Genomic DNA, 19,166 nt, shown 5'->3' on the forward strand with positions numbered 1-19,166 from the left:
GCAGGAGAGGACTCTTTAAAGTGGAGACACTACATACTGATATACACCTGAACATCAGCAGGAGAGGACTCTTTAAAGTAGAGACACTACATACTGATATACACCTGAACATCAGCAGGAGAGGACTCTTTAAAGTAGAGACACTACATACTGATATACACCTGAACATCAACAGTAGAGAACTCTTTAAAGTAGAGACACTACATACTGATATACACCTGAACATCAGCAGGAGAGGACTCTTTAAAGTAGAGACACTACATACTGATATACACCTGAACATCAGCAGGAGAGGACTCTTTAAAGTAGAGACACTACATACTGATATACACCTGAACACCAGCAGGAAAGGACTCTTTAAAGTAGAGACACTACATACTGATATACACATGAACATCCGCAGGAGAGGACTCTTTAAAGTAGAGACACTACATACTGATATACACCTGAACATCAGCAGGAGAGGACTCTTTAAAGTAGAGACACTACATACTGATACTTGAACATCAGCAGGAGAGGACTATTTAAAGTAGAGACACTACATACTGATACTTGAACATCAGCAGGAGAGGACTCTTCAATGTAGAGACACTACATACTGATATACACCTGAACATCAGCAGGAGAGGACTCTTTAAAGTAGAGACACTACATACTGATATACACCTGAACATCAGCAGGAGAGGACTCTTTAAAGTAGAGACACTACATACTGATATACACCTGAACATCAGCAGGAGAGGACTCTTTAAAGTAGAGAAACTACATACTGATATACACCTGAACATCAGCAGGAGAGGACTCTTTAAAGTAGAGACACTACATACTGATATACACCTGAACATCAGCAGGAGAGGACTCTTTAAAGTAGACACTAAATACTGATTATACACCTGAACATCAGCAGGAGAGGACTCTTTAAAGTAGAGACACTACATACTGATATACACCTGAACATCAGCAGGAGAGGACTCTTTAAAGTAGAGACACTACATACTGATATACACCTGAACATCAGCAGGAGAGGACTCTTTAAAGTAGAGACACTACATACTGATATACACCTGAACATCAGCAGGAGAGGACTCTTTAAAGTAGAGACACTACATACTGATATACACCTGAACATCAGCAGGAGAGGACTCTTTAAAGTAGAGAAACTACATACTGATATACACCTGAACATCAGCAGGAGAGGACTCTTTAAAGTAGAGACACTACATACTGATATACACCTGAACATCAGCAGGAGAGGACTCTTTAAAGTAGACACTAAATACTGATTATACACCTGAACATCAGCAGGAGAGGACTCTTTAAAGTAGAGACACTACATACTGATATACACCTGAACATCAGCAGGAGAGGACTCTTTAAAGTAGAGACACTACATACTGATATACACCTGAACATCAGCAGGAGAGGACTCTTTAAAGTAGAGACACTACATACTGATATACACCTGAACATCAACAGGAGAGAACTATTTAAAGTAGAGACACTACATACTGATATACACCTGAACATCAGCAGGAGAGGACTCTTTAAAGTAGAGACACTACATACTGATATACACCTGAACATCAGCAGGAGAGGACTCTTTAAAGTAGAGACACTACATACTGATATACACCTGAACATCAGCAGGAGAGGACTCTTTAAAGTAGAGACACTACATACTGATATACACCTGAACATCAGCAGGAGAGGACTCTTTAAAGTAGAGACACTAGATACTGATATACACCTGCACATCAGCAGGAGAGGACTCTTTAAAGTAGAGACACTACATACTGATATACACCTGCACATCAGCAGGAGAGGACTCTTTAAAGTAGAGACACTACACACTGATATACACCTGAACATCAGCAGGAGAGGACTCTTTAAAGTAGAGACACTACATACTGATATACACCTGAACATCAGCAGGAGAGGACTCTTTAAAGTAGAGACACTACATACTGATATACACCTGAACATCAGCAGGAGAGGACTCTTTAAAGTAGAGACACTACATACTGATATACACCTGAACATCAACAGGAGAGAACTATTTAAAGTAGAGACACTACATACTGATATACACCTGAACATCAGCAGGAGAGGACTCTTTAAAGTAGAGACACTACATACTGATATACACCTGAACATCAGCAGGAGAGGACTCTTTAAAGTAGAGACACTACATACTGATATACACCTGAACATCAGCAGGAGAGGACTCTTTAAAGTAGAGACACTACATACTGATATACACCTGAACATCAGCAGGAGAGGACTCTTTAAAGTAGAGACACTAGATACTGATATACACCTGCACATCAGCAGGAGAGGACTCTTTAAAGTAGAGACACTACATACTGATATACACCTGCACATCAGCAGGAGAGGACTCTTTAAAGTAGAGACACTACACACTGATATACACCTGAACATCAGCAGGAGAGGACTCTTTAAAGTAGAGATACTACATACTGATATACACCTGAACATCAGCAGGAGAGGACTCTTTAAAGTAGAGACACTACATACTGATATACACCTGAACACCAGCAGGAAAGGACTCTTTAAAGTAGAGACACTACATACTGATATACACATGAACATCCGCAGGAGAGGACTCTTTAAAGTAGAGACACTACATACTGATATACACCTGAACATCAGCAGGAGAGGACTCTTTAAAGTAGAGACACTACATACTGATACTTGAACATCAGCAGGAGAGGACTCTTTAAAGTAGAGACACTACATACTGATACTTGAACATCAGCAGGAGAGGACTCTTCAATGTAGAGACACTACATACTGATATACACCTGAACATCAGCAGGAGAGGACTCTTTAAAGTAGAGACACTACATACTGATATACACCTGAACATCAGCAGGAGAGGACTCTTTAAAGTAGAGACACTACATACTGATATACACCTGAACATCAGCAGGAGAGGACTCTTTAAAGTAGAGAAACTACATACTGATATACACCTGAACATCAGCAGGAGAGGACTCTTTAAAGTAGAGGCACTACATACTGATATACACCTGAACATCAGCAGGAGAGGACTCTTTAAAGTAGACACTAAATACTGATATACACCTGAACATCAGCAGGAGAGGACTCTTTAAAGTAGAGACACTACATACTGATATACACCTGAACATCAGCAGGAGAGGACTCTTTAAAGTAGAGACACTACATACTGATATACACCTGAACATCAGCAGGAGAGGACTGTTTAAAGTAGAGACACTACATACTGATATACACCTGAACATCAACAGGAGAGAACTCTTTAAAGTAGAGACACTACATACTGATATACACCTGAACATCAGCAGGAGAGGACTCTTTAAAGTAGAGACACTACATACTGATATACACCTGAACATCAGCAGGAGAGGACTCTTTAAAGTAGAGACACTACATACTGATATACACCTGAACATCAGCAGGAGAGGACTCTTTAAAGTAGAGACACTACATACTGATATACACCTGCACATCAGCAGGAGAGGACTCTTTAAAGTAGAGACACTACATACTGATATACACCTGCACATCAGCAGGAGAGGACTCTTTAAAGTAGAGACACTACATACTGATATACACCTGCACATCAGCAGGAGAGGACTCTTTAAAGTAGAGACACTACATACTGATATACACCTGAACATCAGCAGGAGAGGACTCTTTAAAGTAGAGACACTACACACTGATATACACCTGAACATCAGCAGGAGAGGACTCTTTAAAGTAGAGACACTACATACTGATATACACCTGAACATCAGCAGGAGAGGACTCTTTAAAGTAGAGACACTACATACTGATATACACCTGAAATTGAGCATAAAATATCCTCTTCAATTATTAACCCCATTTATAATTATGTTATTTAAGAAAAATACTAAAAGTGGTGTTACCATGCCTTACCTTTACCAAAATAGGTGACTTCTCATGATTCAAACAATAGAAAACTGTTTGTAGGTGGAACACGCCCTGACTTTACAAGCCCAGACACAAGAGATGTTGTTTCAAGCTGTGACCTCTGTACTGTAATACTCAGTGTAAAAGGTTCCCTCAGGGTGCTTTGTAATGGTGTGCTTTTTCTAGACATCACCGCTGTCAGATCAGAGAAACTGAGAGACACCCTTTCCTGTTAGTCAGGTTATGTGAGATTTTTCTACACATGAGTACTTGTGTAAGTCATAGCAGAAAAAAAACACTTATGTCAAATGTTACATACATTACACGTTTAAAGATCAAGTCGTTGTTGTGCAGGGAGGCCGGTTTCAAAATATATATGATTGGATTATTGATGCATTAATGTGTGCATTATTTTAATGTTGGCAAAAAAAAATTGTTAAGCAGCTTGTAAATGATCCTTTTGTAATGACAAGTGTTTTATTTAAATTCATAGTATTATGTTATGCTGCCCCATATTTAATGGGAGCATGTAATCAGACAATACATTACTCGTTTAAAGAGGCCCTGTTATCCTTTTATGAAAATGGGAAATATAGCCCTCAAGGACTCAGTTGAGGAAACTCTGCCCCCCCATTTGTTTGGAGCGGTGGTCAGATATTTTGCTTGATTATGAATAAATATAATATCTTTCACCAAAGAAACACATGAAAAAAAAGACAAGCAGCCAGTGAAGTTTAAAAGACATCCGTTTTACTTCCAGTTGAACGAGCAGCATGTCGTCAGGAATAACACACAGGTCACGGTTTCAAGAGAGCAACAATAAATAAATAAAACATCAGTCTGTCAGTAAACGTGTCATCATGAAGCCAGATGGTATTAAAGTCTTTGTTGGTTTTGTTTGCCGGGCGTGAAACTAACTTTTTCTGAGCCAACCAGCCAACCAATATGAAGTATCTTTGGAGCCAAGCAAAGAATATGAATTACTGTCAAAACAGCTTATTACTTCTTTGGTTGATGTTTGTGTTAGATTTGAAATTACAAACCAGTGTAATATAAATTTGGAATATATTGCAATTTTCTTTCCCCAAAAGTTGGGCACTCTTGAATTGCAAAACAAGCAACCATATGAAAAGTGTTTGGCTGGAGGCCACGTGTTAATTTCAGGCCCCGTTTGCTTGTTTGTACACACATTCCTTCCCGCTGTCAAGAAAAACAGCAGAAATAGGGTGCGCTTGTTTATTTGAACAAAACAAGCGCACCCTATTGAGTAACAATGATACAAAAAAAAAAAAAATGCATTTTTCCAATCAAAACACACAGCTGGGCAAAAGCACACTTTGAAATGTTTCTACGTGTTTTACTAAAGGTGAGGCGCGCTTGATTGAGAATGACGTGGGACTGTAGGTTATTACGTTACAGAAAAGGCTTTCCCCCTTCATCATTTTGTTTCATTTGATCCAAAGGTAGACAAATCGTACGACTTCACCTCAAGAATATCACAAAAACATTTCAAATTGTTTTTTTTTAGAAAACACACAAACAATGAGTTTCAGTAACGTTCCCTTCATGAGAATTGCACATCATCGATATAAAATATGACCTTCATATGTACAGCTTGATGAAACCAAACCCGGGCGAAGTTGTTTGGAGAGCACTTTAAAATACCTAGAAGACTATGAAAACAATCAGAAATAAGATGCTATAAGTTGAAGGACTACAGTTTGGGTGGGGGGGGGGGGGGGGGGGGGGTTAAAACATGCATTCACACCATGAGCTAAATATTGACCAAAATCACCTTAATATTACATTTGATCTAAGGTTACCTGAATACAACATAAAAAATCTCCACCTATTGGTTGCCTGAAAAATGACAACGGAGAACCATGGCCAATAAAAGCCTCCCAAATAAAAAGATTGCTGCCTTTTAAAGTATAATTAAGTAATTATTTAACAATATACACATATATACAGTAACGAGCAGTATTTCCCAGCTCTACATTTTGAGTATAATTCAATAATAAAACGTTTGTGATTCATATAGTTTTTTCCATATTACAGTAAAATAATGCATAACTGTTCTGATCATTGAAGCCATCTTGCTCAAGAGTGTGAATGCAGCGTTTAAACACCCTGCTATCTCAACGTTTTTTTATTAACGGATTAAGAGTCATCGTCAGCATATAGCAGAAACATCTTGATTTGTGTTGAAGCTTGTGAGAAACAGAATGAAAAAAAAAGGCAGATTTTAAGTCACATCATTCAAGGAAAAGGAAAAGGTGCTTTTTTTCAGAGGAAACACCGTTTTCTTACTGGCAGTTATGGTTTGGTAACATTTGTGAACGCATTTTGTGAGAGTTCACTCAAACACAGGTTACTTTTACACACAAACATGGTGGTGAAGCTGCTTTTCTGCTGCAGTCCTTTCATTTATACACTGTAGTGACATACACACCATTTAAAAATGTCCTCAGTGCGGAAAAGCAACTTCACCCGTCACATAAAAACACACACATGTTGGTAGAGAAACTCCACGGAATAGTTAGAAACAATAAATAAGTTAAACATCGTCCCTTCACTGAGATTTAGCAGAATACTGAGAACTGTGTGTGCGTGTGTGTGTGTGTGTGTGTGTAGTGTGAGTGTGAGTGTGTATGTGTATGTGTATGTGTATGTGTATGTGTATGTGTATGTGTATGTGTGTGTGTGTGTGTGTGTGTGTGTGTGTGTGTGTGTAGTGTTAATCTGTAAGTGTAACACATTATAGTTCCGTTAGCACGACAAACGTTTAAATATAAATCATCATACAAACATAAAAAATGATCTCTTTGAGGACATTTGAACCCAAATGCATCACTTGTAATTATTATTTGTTCCTTTTATTTGTATTTATTATATCAGATTTTTGGGATTAATTCAAAATATGTAATGGAGGACAGTTTTGGTGGTGGATCATGATATAAATATTGTCTTAAAATGTGACTTTTGGACATCGTATGATCAATATGTTCAGCTCAAGAAGTCGGTTTGAGCATAAAAATGTATAAATAATAGAAAATAAAGTGACATCAATGTCTTTTGGTGTTTGTCCATAACAAAAATGACCCATTAATAAAATGTATGGCTAAAAAAACATTTGTTCTAGGGTTGTTGATTTTTGCTGCTTTTAATTGCAATAAATGAATAAAAAAATAAAATAAATTATGATCATGTTTTTCACTAAAAGATGGGAAAACGTCAGATATCGGTCCCAGCTTTTAGTAATCCTCATCAGTGCATCCTTGGTAACAGTTTTAAAGCTTAACTTGGATATAACCTTCCATTAAAAATCATAAATAAACTCTTAATTCATTCAGTAACAAACTAGTCTTACAGTTCAACAACAACAAGTTATCTTCGAGACGTGTTTGAGTATAAAGTGTGTCCGTTACATCGTCTGTTAGCATAAATACTGTCTCCCTCGAACACACACACACACACACACACACACACACACACACACACACACACACACACACACACACACACACACACACACACACACACACACACACACACACACACACACACACACACACACACACACACACACACACACACACACACACACACACACACACACACACACACACACACACACACACACACACACACACACACACACACACACACACACACACAGCAGAATGACGGGAACACGTCAGGCCTGATTTCCCCCTGGACGGGTTCAGCACCATTTTTCGTTAACATTGCAAGACAAGGGCATTGTGCTGCATTCACGTAGTGTCAGAATAGTTGGAATAATGAGTTCCTGATCGGGAAAAATCATCCTCAAGTCCGAAACAACATCTCGTGAAGTCGGAAGACATGTTGGTTATGCAAGTGGTTGAAAGTAAATGTTTTTTTAGCTGATCATTCGACATCAGTCCAACCCCAGTGTTCACGACTAAATCATCAAAGAAGGAGAGAGCTGGGAGTTAAACTACAGATCGGGACAAACGGGGAGCGTAAAGAAATTACATTCACGAGTCCGAGGATGATCATACACACACTTCTACACTCATTCATTTAATACACACACACACACACACCTTCATCCACCTTCCTCTTTAGGAATCAGGTCGAAAGAGAGATACGACATCGTAGTTAGGCAGAAAACTCTCTCTCACACACACACACACACACACTGAAAACCTTGTCCTCAGACATCGTAGTCGGGCAGGGCGGAGTATGTGATGCTGCCGACTGACGGAGGGCTGGAGTGGAGAGGAAGCAGCCAACAAAACACTGAACCTGGAGGAGTAAAGGGTTACAAATTAGAAATGTAAAAGTTGAAGAATATATCAAATTCTTTTTTTTATTTTTTATTTTTTTTTAAAGGAGGACATAATAGATGATAAAAACCAAACACACCTCTTCCAAAGACCTCCTTCAGCAGCGCCATCTTGGGTTTGCGTGTGTGTAGGGGGGGAGGCGGCTGAGGGGAGGAAGAGGAGGAAGAGGAGGAGGAGGAAGAGCCTTGGCCCATGATCATCAATCTGTTCCTCAGCTGCTCGATGGGAGTCTCGTCTGTGATGATGGACACCAGCTGCAGGGGAGAAATCACGCTTTTTCAGAAAAAGGTTGTTTAAAATAAGAAAATAGTGTCTACTATTTCACTAAATGTGTTTTTTTTTATAAACTATTGAAAAAAAGCACATAGAAAACCCCAACAGCTCCGCAAAAACAAATAAAATGTGACTGTTTAGTATCATTCTGTCATTATTACCTATAGTTAGAGTTGCGACAATTTTAATGAGGTTTGGCAAAATGCATTCTGGGAAATGTAGGAAATCAAATCGATGTGAGACAAAGCATGTGGAACAAAGAAGCTTAACGATGAAAGTATAAGCATCGATAAGCTCATTTACTTTCATCGATAAGCTTCTTTTTTCCACTTGCTTTGTCTCACTTCTACATCGATTTGATTTCCTACATTTCCCAGAATGCATTTTGCCACACCTCGTTACAATTGTATGAGCAATAATGACAGAATCATACTAAAAAGTCACATTTGATATATTTTACGTGCTTTTTTCACCTTAATAAATTGTTGAATCTAAATTTAAAAAATTGGGGGAAATCTAAAGTTTGTAATTAACTGTGTGTGTGTGTGTGTGTGTGTGTGTGTGTGTGTGTGTGTGTGTGTGTGTGTGTGTGGCCTAGCATTACTATACTTGTGGGGACCTAAATCTGTTTACACAGTCACGTGCGGGGACCCACCTCCCTTATGGGGATAAAACGGAGGTCCCCATAAGGGGAATCATTAATTTTAGGGTGAAGACTTGGTCAGGGTAAGGGTTAAGGTTAGGATAAGTCTCCAGGAAATGCATGTAAGTCAATGTAATGTCCCCTGAAGTGATGTATACATGGTATATGTGTGTGTGTGTGTGTGTGTGTGTGTGTGTGTGTGTGTGTGTGTGTGTGTGTGTGTGTGTGTGTACCTGGTCATATAAGATGACCATGACAAACACTCCAAACAGCACAGACTCAGCCAGCAGGATGATGTAGTGAGCACTACAAAAATAACAGAAACAAAAAGCTTTTAAGTATTTACAGAACATTTTAATAATAATAATAATGCATTTTATTTATAGAGCGCTACTCTAGAAAGTCAAAGACACTTTTCAGTTCTGAAGAGGTGAGTTTGGATTTGAACATGGTGACATCGGGGCAGTCTTGGGTGTGTTTGGGAGATCCAGAGTTTGACACTGAAACACCAAATAAGGCCCAACATGTGTTTGAACAGAATGCAGTTCCGAGTGCAGAGGACTCACACTATGAGGTGTTTGCTGGGCGTCTCCTCTCCTTCTTTCTCGGCTCCTTCCCTCTCGCTGTGGATCCTCCAAAGCCAGGCCGACACCACCAGAACCAGAGAGTACAGACTGGCCATCCCTGAGAGAATAAGCAGTACAAAGTACTGATAGCAAATACTTCAAAATGTGCTGTATGAAATGCAAGCAGTGATGTTGCAGTAAAGTGTTCCTTGTTAGTGTTTCATATTGGATTTTATGAATGGTTTGTTATTTTGGACTTTTACCCATATAACACACAGAGATTTCTCAAATACATTTTGCCATTTTTCACACAATTGTCTGACATTTTTTGAGAAATTTAACTTTTTTTTGTTATGACATTTTGGTGCAATTTTTCACATATTTTCAGATTCCTTTGCATCCATTTTCGGAAACTTTTTTCCTAACATTTTTTCCAGGGGCAGCACTACTATTTTAAATGAATTGTACATGATGTAGCGTGCTGTGTGTACTCACCGGTGTAGAAGAGAAACTGGATGAAATACTTCTGGTTCAACTCTCCCACACAGTTGTTGATCCTAACACAAACAAATAAAACAACAGGGGTAAGAGACAGTGTGTGTGTGTGTGTGTGTGTGTGTGTGTGTGTGTGTGTGTGTGTGTGTGTGTGTGTGTGTGTGTGTGTGTGTGTGTGTGTGTGTGTGTGTGTGTGTGTGTGTGTGTGTCCTCACCAGGGACAGTGGTGGTCCATGCGTCGTATACAGCGCTGACACACTTTGCAGTGATGCGCTCTGGGAGGTCTGTATGTTTCACAGCGGTTACACACCGTCCAGCCTTCACAGCCCTGAAAACAGAGGCATTATGGGTAAAATACCTGACATCTGATGGATGGTAAACCACAAATTAATTCAGCTTCAACTTTGCAAAACACGGCTAGAGGTAACATTTATATCCTTCAAACATAGTATACAAAAATAAAAACACTTTCCAAAATGTCCTGTTTTTAGTGAAACGCTGTCCAGACGTCTGTCTTCAAGCTCATAATGACAAGCCAAACATAAACACAGCTGCTAGGATTTAAATACACAGGCAGCATGACATAAATACATAGCTGTTAATAACACACTTATAATCAGAGAGAAGCTGTCTGTTATTAGCCGTTAGCTCCCGGTTCAACTCATGACGATTATAAACGTCTGAGTTTAAAAAAAAGTCACTTTCATTCAAAAAAAAAACTTCTGTGCTGAAAGAGATACACAAAGAACACAAAGAACATGATTTCTTTAAACAGTTTAAAGTTATTGGACAACACTTACTTGACTAAGCAGTGAAAGGATGCAGTACACTTTGTGTTTAGAAGGATTGAACTCACCCGCTCATTCATGCGAGACGACTGTGAGCGAAGGTCTGAGAAATCCATCGCTGTCTCAGGAAGAGGTACCATACCTAAAAACACACATATTATAAAAACACAAAATAATACTCATTGTTGGTGCTTTGCTCATAAGTCTCATTTCTTGTGGTCGCATAGTGACACCTTTTGCTACGAATGTCTGTTGTCATCATTTATTAAAACTAAATCTTCAATTTGAACAAAAATGATTCATAAGAATAAATAGATACAGTATTTTTTATAGCATTAACTTTCTTTAATAGATATGACTTGCTGTAATTACAGGTGTTTACGGGTGTGGTTTGAGCACAGTACACACACACACACACACACACACACACACACACACACACACACACACACACACACACACACACACACACACACACACACACACACACACACACACACACACACACACACACACACACACACACACACACACACACACACACACACACACACACACACACACACACACACACACACACACACACACACACACACACACACACACACACACACACACACACCGGGGTCTGAGAAGACAGCTTTGGCGTGGCAGGCGAGCAGCAGCAGCAGAATCAGGTTAAACACTGATCCGTGAACAGTACACCACACACTGTCAGAGACACAAAGAAAGATGGTTTATTGCAGAAAGAAACCATACTCTGTTATGTGTAAGGATGCAAGTAATTAATAAACGAGCTGATTATATTCTAGATATAGTGTTTCATCTATAAAATCCAAAAATAATGAAACATTTGTTCTCAAACAACCACAGATTGCACATACTGTATAGCGAAGCAATTTTGGTCGGAGAAAATTATAAAAATGATTAATCTATTAGTCAACTTATCAAATAATGTAATAATTGTTGTCAGCTAGAGTTGTGTTCTTAAAACATGTACACATACTAAGATTATATGTAAAAACAATACACATATTACCCATTCAAGGTGTTAGATGTCCAGATGTGTAACTAATAGTGTTGTTAAAACGGTCAAAGAAAAAGCCAAAAGTGATCTTATGTGCAATAAGTCCAGATCTATGTTTTACTTTATGTTGCTTTGCGTAGTGTCACTGTTAACTAAAGAAATATGCAACCGAACGAATTTACAAATATGTACAAAAATGAACAGTGATGGAGGTAAATGGTATTTGTAGGTAAGTACTAATAACACACAACAAATAAAGACAATCAGTTATTCTTAATTGTATTTGTAACTAACGCTGTCATATATGTGTAGTGAAGTAAAAAGTAGAGTATTGCCCTTTAGAATATAGTGAAGTACAAGTAAAAAGGCATTAAAAGACAAGTAAACACGTTAAAATTGTACTTAAGTAACTGAGTAAATGTACTTAGTTACTTTACACCAGTGGTGATAAACAACAAAACCCTCCTGCAGTAAACAAAATAAGCAATGTATACTATTAGCTGTCGCCTGAGTGCAAAACCCCAACAAAGACCCACCTAGATATATTTAAATGTGTGTTAATGTCAGAAAAACTAGTTTGGTCAGGATGCAGCTGCAGAGAAACGGAAGAAACTGTCAAATGAATGGAGAACACAGCAGAGAAACAGGCGCCATGTTGGCTTTAAAACGGTTTAAAATGAGCAAAAACACAAAGTACAGACCTGTCCGAGTAGGCGGGGATGAGGACATACTGTATGACCACGTAGTCCGCGTAAAACACGCTGAAATAAGTTAAAATCAGACAGATAACACCGCAGGGATCTCGCCTACAGCGAACGAACGCCATCTTCTGCTGGGCCCCGCCCCCTTTTCCACAGTTCCGGGTGACGTCACGCAGAAATCTGACGCTCCCTTTCTAGTAACGTAGGAATCAGCGGTTCATTCTTAAAGGGCGAGTGCACTCAATTACAACATACATTAAAAAAAAATGTTTTTGTAATTTTTGGGGCGATTAAACAATGCCAAATACATTTTTTGTAATTGATCCACATATATGCTGTATTTCCTTTTATTATATATCATTTTTTCTCTTTAAAACACTCTTTTTAAAGCTATACATGGTTACCACAGGAAAGTAATCTGACGCTCCCTTTCTAGTAACGTAGGAAACAGTGATTAATTCTTAAAGGGCCAGTGCACTCATTAAATATATATAACACATATTTTTGCTTTTGTTTTTGATCTAAGAATGTATAAACATTTATTATTATATATTGTATTAAAATAAGTTTTTCTCTTTAAAACACAGTTTGTATTACTGTATATACATTGTATTAAACATAAGGGAGCTACATGTAGTTTAATTAAAATGTGTCCAAGCATTTAACACAACATTAAAATGCTCCTAAATGTATTAATTTGTGATAAATAAAGAAGAACAACACATCTTTTATAGAGAGACATAGGGCTGGGCAATATATCAATATAATTTAGATATTGTGATAAAAACCTAGACATCGTGTGACCTTTTTGATATTTAAATGTGGCATAACTATCTTTTGGTGTTTTCAAATGCTGCTTAAAGTGATGATTTGTTTTCTTAATTTAACAGATGTAGTCAGTAAATCCACATTACTGATGATTATTTAACAAAAATCCTACTGTGTTAATATTTGGTGAAAGCATCCATGGTCAATATTTACAGAAAAAAATATAGAATAAAATACGTGTTTTATTTTCACGAAAAGTGGTAAACTGTGCGGGTATTAAATGTGGTAGCTTTGTTTGTATAGTTTGCATTAATTAATGTGTAGATTGGATAGATATATAGATAGGTAGATAGATAGATGGATAGATAGATAGATAGATAGATAGATAGATAGATAGATAGATAGATAGATAGATAGATAGATAGATAGATAGATGGATGGATAGAAATGAACACAAGATGGCAGTAGAGATCATCATGTGTGAAACTGACATTTCCCACCCTGTCGCTCCGCCCCTGAACGCGTCATTCTACTCGTTTGCTCAACACTTTTTGTTGCTACAGGCTCACAGTGTGTGAGTGTGTGTGTGTGTTTGTTCATTTCTCTTTCTACTGCAAACTTTTTTTTAATCTCATCGGATACATTGTTCCCTCACTTCCTGCTCGAAGTTAAACCTGACACTTTTTTTCTGGAGTGTATTTTATTTTGAGGGCGCGTGAGAAAGCTCGGAGAGGAGGTGTAAATAGAGAAGGACTGAACACAGAAGAAGACAGAAACCTGGAGGAGGAAAAGGGCGTTCATACTTCTAAGTAACCATGGAAGTTCCTGGTATGCAGGTGAGCAGAAAGGTGGATTTTGAAGGGTTGTTACGTGTGTTTTTGCATTTTTCACGAGCTTTGACACAAGAAAAGGCAGCATTGAGCAAATACAGGCCTCGTCCGAAGTGTTTCCACAGTGCTTACCTGATGCTGTTCTGCGTGATATTTAGATTTATAGGCTAACCTGCAGGCCTCTTCATTCAAATACACCGTCTCCATGTTGTGAGGGAAGTCACTTCAATGTTGCTTTTAACGCTAATGATGGAGCATTAACCATTAAAGGGGATTTTCTGTGGTGTAAAAAACTCTTGAATGCTCCTTAAGTTACTCCACATGTGTTTTTAGTACTAAACTGACTTCAAGCTAACTGTTTGGGGATATTACCTTATGTATTGACTTATGTGAGATCTTCTAACTCTAAATTAGTTAACATAATCTAATTGTGTTCAAAGATGTCCATAGAGTGACTTTACAGTTACAATTTAACGTACATTTATGGTTTAAAAAACCCTAAATTACTCTTTAAAGCTCCTAAAGTAACGTCACATGTGTTTTTAGTACTCTAAACTGACTTCATGCTAACTGTTTGGTGATATGTATAGTGACGTATGTGAGGCTGTTTAACTTTAAATAAGTTAACTTAATCAAATTGTGTTCTAATATGTCCATACAATTTGACAAAGAGTGACTTTAGAAGCTTGTTGTACACTTTTTAAAGTACATTCATGGTCTAAAAAACAACTATTGAATGCTCCTAAAGTTATCTCACATGTGACTTGAGTACTCTAAACTGGCTTTATGCTGTTGGTTATATGATTTTAAGACTTCTATAGTGATTTATGGTGTGTCATGTCTTTAAATTACCCTTTTAGTACTCCTATAGCTTCATATAAGGTGACTTTGCTAACCTAAACTGAGTTTATAGTAAACTGTTGGTGTTTAAATCTCCTTAAATATCAGTATAGTACTCATATGGGGACTTGTATTGTGTTTTTCGATCTCCAAATTGAGTTTATGGTGTTTATTTTTCTTGAAATACCTGTATTATATTTCTTTATTGGCTTACAGTGTGGCTAAACCTTATTTAATAGTGACATCATGATGTTACTGTATCCCTATAATAACCAATAAGTGACTAATGACTTTAGTACTTGATAGTGAGTTATGATACCTTACGTATACGATGTACTGACTCCTTATTGAGACTGTTGATAGTCCAAACTTAGTTTATAGTGACATTATGGTGTTAAAATCTCTTAACATTTCCCTGTAGGATTCACTGACCTTTTATTATACAGTGTTTGATTTGGCTCATATTGAGTTTCTCTTAATCTTTAGTTCTCCTTCTGTTTCAGTGACATTACAGTGTGTTAATGTCCCTATAATGCTCATAAAGTCACCTATCATCTAACTTTATTACTTTATATTGAGTATAAGTGAGTTTCAGATGTCCTTTCACTACTTTTGTAGCGACTCAAAGTGATTTTGGGACTCAAAACGTCCTTAAATATTCCTATACTGACATTATAGTGAACTTTAGAGTCCTTATTGTGTTTACCAACAGGACTTTTAAGTGTTGTTACATCACTGTATTATCCCCACGGTGATTCATTGTGTCCGCCAGCTTGTTTTAGGTTTATTTATAGCGCAGTATCTTTATCTGCTTTTATACGAGGTATAATTGGCCTGCTGTCAGTAGGTGTGGCTCTGCAGAAGCCCTTTGATAGTCCGTTAATGACGTACATTACGACCTAACAGTGTGTTTCATCTTGATTGTGTTGAGCCATTCACCTGCTTTAACATTGGATTGTTAAAGGGCCGAAAACGTGCATTTGCTACCAACCGATATGTACTGTATGTTTAAAGACCTGTTTATACACAAACGGTAACACAAAGTGCTTTAAAATCTAAAAAACAGCTTAAAAAATAGAATAAAAACAATCCATAGACGCAGCAACGCTTACCTTTTTGATTCAGTAAAACACTTGAAACCAACCATATGATTATTAAAGTGAAAACATTTCCAAAAATGAAATAGAATAACAAACATCAACAGTAAATACATTAGATTAGAACAGATTTAAATATGTACAATTGTGGATAAACACGGGACTAAATAAAGCAAATATAGATAATATGAACACTCCCTAACAACACATGTAGCTTCTCTCGGTGAATCAGTGGAGCGTTTGTTTCTCTCAAAGGTGTGACGATGAGAGTTATGAAGTTCTCCTGTTTGTCCGGCTCTCAGGTGTGTCTACCTGTGGGACTGTGTGTGTGTGGGTGGGACACACACACACACACACACACACACACACACACACACACACACACACACACACACACACACACACACACACACACACACACACACACACACACACACACACACACACACACACACACACACACACACACACACACACACACACACACACACACACACCTGACACCCGGCGGCAGCTGCTGCACACATTAATTATCCGTCGCACCTGCAGAGAAGAGTGATGCATTGTGGGTGTGTGTTGTGTTGGAAATGACGGCTCAGTGCGACGGGGTAATGAGTAATGGTTAGTCAATGGAAAATAATTCAGCAACCATTTGGATTATTGATTGTTTAAGTAAATGGAATGCAAAAGGCTTTTTTCTGCCTCCTTTAAGAGAGATTTGCCTTTTATTTTAATGTTTAAATCAGATTTAAGTGAGTATCTTGAGGTTTGAAGTGGCAAAATAAGATATTTAAAGACACAATTTTGTATATTATAAGTGGTTTTTAGGGTGAGTTCGAAGCAATTTTCAAGAGTTTTACGGCACTATTTATTAATAGGTGCTGTCCCCGTTAAATAGACTGAGGGAGCCAAAGCTGGACATATTCCTCTATTTTCTGTCATTTTATGGAGCTAAATATTATTTAATGGTGACCTAGACCTATACTCATTCAATTAACTGAAAAATAAAGAGCTTTTTGATGATTAAAGCGTGGAAACACGTGTTATTAGAGTCACAAAACACAACAATATAAACCTGAAAATTTGCATTATATGGCCTCTTTAAAGCCCTTCACTTCCTTCAGTGTTATTGAGCCAACAGGCTGATATCTCGCTGCCCTTTTGAACCTTGCTGATAAAACAAAACTGCAAAAACGAGGACTTCCTGTTTCCATTTCTACAGTATACCTCCTGCAAGGGATCAATTCTTCACTTTGTTGAAGCTTCCTGTTGTAAACCACTGAGCAGGTAGTTTCCGCACAGAGTTTCTTCTTCTACTTCTTCATCTTCTTCTTCTGTGGTTGTGCCTCCTCTAATCGCAGGCTGTCACTTGAGAGAGACTCCCGAGTGTTTCTGGGTGTTAAATAATGTGTTTTGGCTTCAGGTGGTGAGTCAGTTGTTCTGTGGTGTGAATCAGAGTTTCAGTTTTACTCTCCTCCTCATCCTCCTTGTATTTGGTTTGTTTACATTACAGTCCAGTGTTTTTCTACAGAAGTCATACGGACTAAAACACAGCTCCTGAGTTGGACTGAGTTAGGGCTGCACGAATTTGGGAAAAAATCGAATTGTGATTTTTCTGACAGATATTGCGATTTGATTTGCGATATTTGTTTTTAAGCGACCCAACGGAAGTTTATTTTAAAATGCGGCCATATCTCCGGCTAGGAAGGTCGTATCAACGTGCTCCCGTCTCTAGCACCCCCGCAGCCCGAGCTACGAGTGAAAGAACTAAACTTACATGAAACTTCCGTTGGGTTGCTTTAAAGTCAAGCTTCAGTTTAAGATTCACCCTGTGATAGAAACATGTGATGGAGCATTACTAACCTGACTCAGACGGTTTGTTTCACCATCTAGAAAAGCTCCATTGGAAGCCATTTGGAAAAGTATTTCAAAAGCACTTGGCAGGTGATTGGATCAATCTGTCCATCACCTTGTATCATGGGCCACTTCTGATTGGTTAACAATGGCTGGCACATGTGGAGCACAGCACTTCTGATTGGTGTGGATGACTGACACACAAGAAGAACAAAACAAAAAAATCGCAGGCTTTGCGGTTTTATAATTGCATCGTTTCAAATCGCGGTTTCGATTTAAAATCGATGAATCGTGCAGCCCTAGACTGAGTTTAGAAACATGTCACAACAGACAGAGATCAGGAAGAGCTGAAAACCATTATAGTTTCACATATAATCAGTATGTATGAATGAAAAACAAAACAAACATCTAAAGACAATTTGGGCTAAGTAACATATTGCATGATTTAAGATACTGACACATTGATATTTATAATGTTTGTTGTTGTCCTCTTCTACACTGCACCCCCGATACCGGGGGGGGGGAAAACGCATCATCTGCAGGAAACAGCGTCTGAGGGCATCTTAATATTCAATAAACTATGAATGTTTCATATCCATGTAACGGGAAGAAACTCAGCTAACTGATCATTTAAAAAAAAAAAAAAAAAAACACAAAGCTAGCGCTGAGCCTATGAATTAGCCACGAGCGAAAAATGCTAACGGGTGTTGCACAGAAACTCACTCATAACACCCTTATTACTTATCGTAGCTGCACGTCCAACCCATCGATTCGCATCGTGAGATGATACATCATCACTCCATGATAAGAACTCGCGAAGGTATTAACAAGAACAGACATCAAAACATGTGGCGCTAGCACCTAGGTAGCTAAAACCGGCAACATGGCTCATCTTGGTCGTTGTCTGATCAAAGTGGTCTTCAATGGCATTAAAACTATAAAAACGCTTCTGAAGTTAATCCATAGGTTAATCCAATGTGTCTGTGTCCCTTTGAAATGATTTCTGATAATCCATAA

General features: G+C 38.1%; 2 protein-coding genes across 3 annotated transcripts in view; one reads left to right on the plus strand and one right to left on the minus strand.

Moving 5' to 3' along the window:
- Window positions 1-6,162: 6,162 nt before the first annotated feature.
- Window positions 6,163-12,915, minus strand: LOC307033226 (palmitoyltransferase ZDHHC3). The gene is made up of 9 exons (XM_079671614.1): window positions 12,761-12,915; window positions 11,655-11,743; window positions 11,101-11,174; window positions 10,460-10,572; window positions 10,245-10,306; window positions 9,750-9,867; window positions 9,417-9,489; window positions 8,347-8,521; window positions 6,163-8,226 (listed from the first exon to the last, which is right to left on the minus strand). Exons 1-9 carry the CDS (start codon window positions 12,883-12,885, stop codon window positions 8,135-8,137), a joined length of 921 nt encoding a protein of 306 aa, XP_079527740.1. The 5' UTR covers window positions 12,886-12,915; the 3' UTR covers window positions 6,163-8,134.
- A 1,148-nt stretch (window positions 12,916-14,063) lies between these two features.
- The window catches only part of stk26 (serine/threonine protein kinase 26), a 31,322-nt gene continuing 26,219 nt past the window's right edge, over window positions 14,064-19,166 (plus strand). Inside the window, exon 1 of one of the 2 annotated variants that reach the window (XM_079670972.1) lies at window positions 14,064-14,364. In XM_079670972.1, the coding sequence (XP_079527098.1) occupies window positions 14,344-14,364 (21 nt within the window). In that variant the 5' untranslated portion in view covers window positions 14,064-14,343. The remainder of the gene's footprint in view (window positions 14,365-19,166) is intronic. The other variant, XM_079670973.1, reaches the window with a different exon arrangement.

This window comes from Notothenia rossii (assembly GCF_949606895.1).
Source record: "Notothenia rossii genome assembly, chromosome: 3".
NCBI lineage: Eukaryota > Metazoa > Chordata > Actinopteri > Perciformes > Nototheniidae > Notothenia > Notothenia rossii.